At 55.2% G+C, this 3,058-nt stretch overlaps 1 protein-coding gene across 1 annotated transcript in view; it reads left to right on the top strand.

Annotated features, from left to right (window-relative positions):
* The window catches only part of DHRS1 (dehydrogenase/reductase 1), a 10,558-nt gene extending 9,738 nt beyond the window's left edge, over positions 1-820 (top strand). The window contains exons 7-8 of the mRNA XM_045287657.1: positions 32-251; positions 411-820. Of these exons, the coding sequence (XP_045143592.1) occupies positions 32-251; positions 411-547 (357 nt within the window). The 3' untranslated portion in view covers positions 548-820. The remainder of the gene's footprint in view (positions 1-31; positions 252-410) is intronic.
* The last annotated feature ends 2,238 nt before the right edge of the window (positions 821-3,058 follow it).

The raw sequence follows: 3,058 nt of genomic DNA on the forward strand, positions 1-3,058 counted from the left end.
GGGCCAGGATTCTGAGTGTGCTGGCTGAAAGCCTGAGGAACTGGCTCCTAGAAGGGGTGCCCAGCAGCCATTGCGGAGTGGAGAGAGACAGTGCTCCTGGGTGCCTCCTCCTGGCCCAGGGGTGCGTGGGCCCACTGAGCCCAAACCCTGCTCCTCGGTGTGCCCCGCAGACCCTGACATCCTGAGCCTGAGTGGGAAGGTGCTGCCATCCTGCGACCTTGCTCGCCGCTACCACCTCCAGGACGTGGATGGTGAGCATTCCAGACCCCGCAGCTCTGTTCCCTTCTGACTCCGTCTCCTCTACCTTCTCCTTCCCCACATCCCCCTGGGTCTCTTCAGCCCGGTTTTGGTGTCCGAGGAGTGGGGGGCGAGCGTCTAACCCTCCCCTTCTTCCTGCTGTCTGTCCCCAGGCCGCCCCGTCCAGGACTATTTGTCGGTGAAAATGCTTCTCACCCAGGTCCCCAGCCTACGCTGGCTGGCCTCCTACCTGCCCGGCTTCCTCCGCATGCCCAAGTGGATTATGACCCTCTACACGAGCAAATTCTAGTGCTCCTGGCCTGCGTGACGGCACCTCCCCACAGCTCCTCTCAGCCAGGCCAGGGAGGGTCTGGCCTCTCAGGGGAACCAGGCAGCCGCTCTCACCTCTGTGGACCCTTGATACGACCTGTGGGAAGACCTGTGCTGTGTGCCCTCGATGAGCCTTGGGGACCCGTATGGGTCCTTCTTGGGGCCTTGGCTGTCCTTGTCCCGGCCTTTTGCTTTCTGAAGCGCTTCTAGTGACATCTCCCCGGGGACCACAGAAAGTCTCATTTCGCCTCCAGCTTGGTTTTTGGTTCTGTTTTGTAGCTGAGCTCGCTAGCTTTTACTGATGATTCTTATTTTTAACTCTCTACGGTGAAGTCTGTTGAAGGCTTACAGAACAGATCCGGTTTCCATTCCACAATCCATGCACTTTGTTCCATCCCCTTGATTGCAACCCCCATGAAGTGCCGTCATCTCCCCCTTCCGCCCTGCCGCCCGCCACTCCTGCTCCTTTCCCGACCCCTCAGACGTTGTCCTGCGGTCAGTGCCACCCGTTCGATTTCAAATGCTTGACCACTCCAATGCTAATCCCTGGTGTCATCGTTCTCTCAGCGACCTGCCGGGTGTCTGCCTGAAAACTGAACCGTGTGGTGAGCTCATTTCCAGGCCTGGAGGGTGATGAGGGGCCCAGCATCTATCCGACCACTAAGGCCGGCCTTCTTGTTATGACTGTGAGGTGTGTGGGGCTGGGTTTTGTTTTTTAACTACGTCTCGTGGAGGCTTGCAGGGAGACCATCAGTCTGACCCTCGACAGTTCACACACATTCTGATTCCGCCGCCGCTCCATTGCAGCCCTCAATCCCTCTTCTTCCCCAGGCCTCCCGTTTCTATCCCTCCTCCCTTGTCCTCGGGAGATGCTGCCTTTGCTTCTTCAGTGGTGGATTTTTCCTTCCCCACATAAACGCTGAAGACGAATGTGTGCATAAGTAAGTGTGGAAAAGAAGGCTGATGGTGCCCGGCTATCGAGACCTGTAGCATCTGGGGACTTAAAGGCTTGAAAGTAAACAAGCGGTGGATTTGTCTGCCACAAGGATGAGTTCCATTCGAGGCCTGAAAGGTGACCAGGGGCCATAGTCTTGGGGTTCCACCAGACTGTTGACCAGCAAGCCTGGTCTCTTCTATGGTTTTGAGTTTTATTCCACATTTTTCTCCCACTCTATCCAGGAGCATCTAGTGTCACCCTTCCAGAGCAGCTGGTGGTGGTAGCCGGGCACCATCCAGTTCGTCTAGGGTCCAAGCCCCGTGTAGGGACAGATGTTTGCAGGGCCGCTCGTGTGTTGGACTAATCGTTTCCATGTGTCTTCGATTTTCATCATTCTTTCCTCCAGGTAGAGAGAGACTAATAGTTTCACCTTCGATGGCTGCTAACCAGCTTTTAAGACCCCTGTCACCACTCACTGAAGTAAGCTATAGAACAGCAGTTCTCTTAAGTGGGGAGCAGATGTTTTGAGAATGATGAGGGCAATGAATGTACAAATGTGCTTGACACAATTGATGTATGTATGAATTGTGATAAGAGTTGTACGAGCCCCTAATAAAACAATTAAAAACAAAACAAACAAACAAAAGATAAAAAGAACTGCCCAAAACAAAGCCAAAAAAATCTAAAAAAAAGAACAGCGGTTCTCAACCTGTGGGTCGCGACCCCTTCGGGGGTCAAAAGACCCTTTCACAGAGTTCGCCTGGTTCGTAATGGTAGCAAACTGACAGTGATGAAGTAGCAACGACAGTGATGTTATGGTTGGGGGCACCACCGCATGAGGACCTGTATGGAAGGGTCGTGGCATGAGGAAGGTTGGGAACCGCTGCTGCAGAGCATTGTCATGGTGAACTAAGTCTTGCCGATTGACTGCGGTGCCCCAAGAGCATGGTCCTGAGCCCCCGGCCCAGCAACTCAGTCCTCCAACATGTTTGGTTTTCAGAACTCCGCCCCCTCCTGCCCCACCACGTTCATGGACTTGTGTACAAGCAAGGTGAAATGAGTATGCAAATGTGGTCCGTCAGACTACAGAGCTGCATGCGCTCCTCCCACACCCATTCAGCCTGCGTGTCAGTCCCCCCCGAGGGGCTTCCACTCCTGCATCACCCAGCTGCAGGGTAGTCTCGGGGCGGCAGCAGCATGTTCCCGAGGGAGGGCTGGCTCCGTGTGCCACAAGATGTGAAGCAGTGGGAAAAGCCTTGAAGATGAACAAGACGTTTAGAGTCTCAGGGTCTCTGTTCCCAGGACAAGACCCCTTTCTTCCAGGTCTGTCCCCACGGTTTCCCAGGCTCGTCCGCAACCCAGGGCAGGCGCGTGACCCAGTCTTGCACTGCTGCCTCACCCTTATTCCTCCTCTCTTCAGGGATGGCCGCTGCCTTCCAGCTGGGCCTGACCAAGCAGGGGCGGGATCTGTGGTTTCCCGACATATGTGAGAGACAGATTTTGCTCACCTGCCAGCGGGAGGCAGAGGTGAGAGGCAGAGGAGCCTCCGACGAC

The sequence above is a fragment of the Echinops telfairi genome, unplaced genomic scaffold (assembly GCF_000313985.2).
Source record: "Echinops telfairi isolate 266 unplaced genomic scaffold, ASM31398v2 ScPeMD7_18;HRSCAF=68, whole genome shotgun sequence".
In the NCBI taxonomy this organism is placed as follows: Eukaryota; Metazoa; Chordata; class Mammalia; order Afrosoricida; family Tenrecidae; genus Echinops; species Echinops telfairi.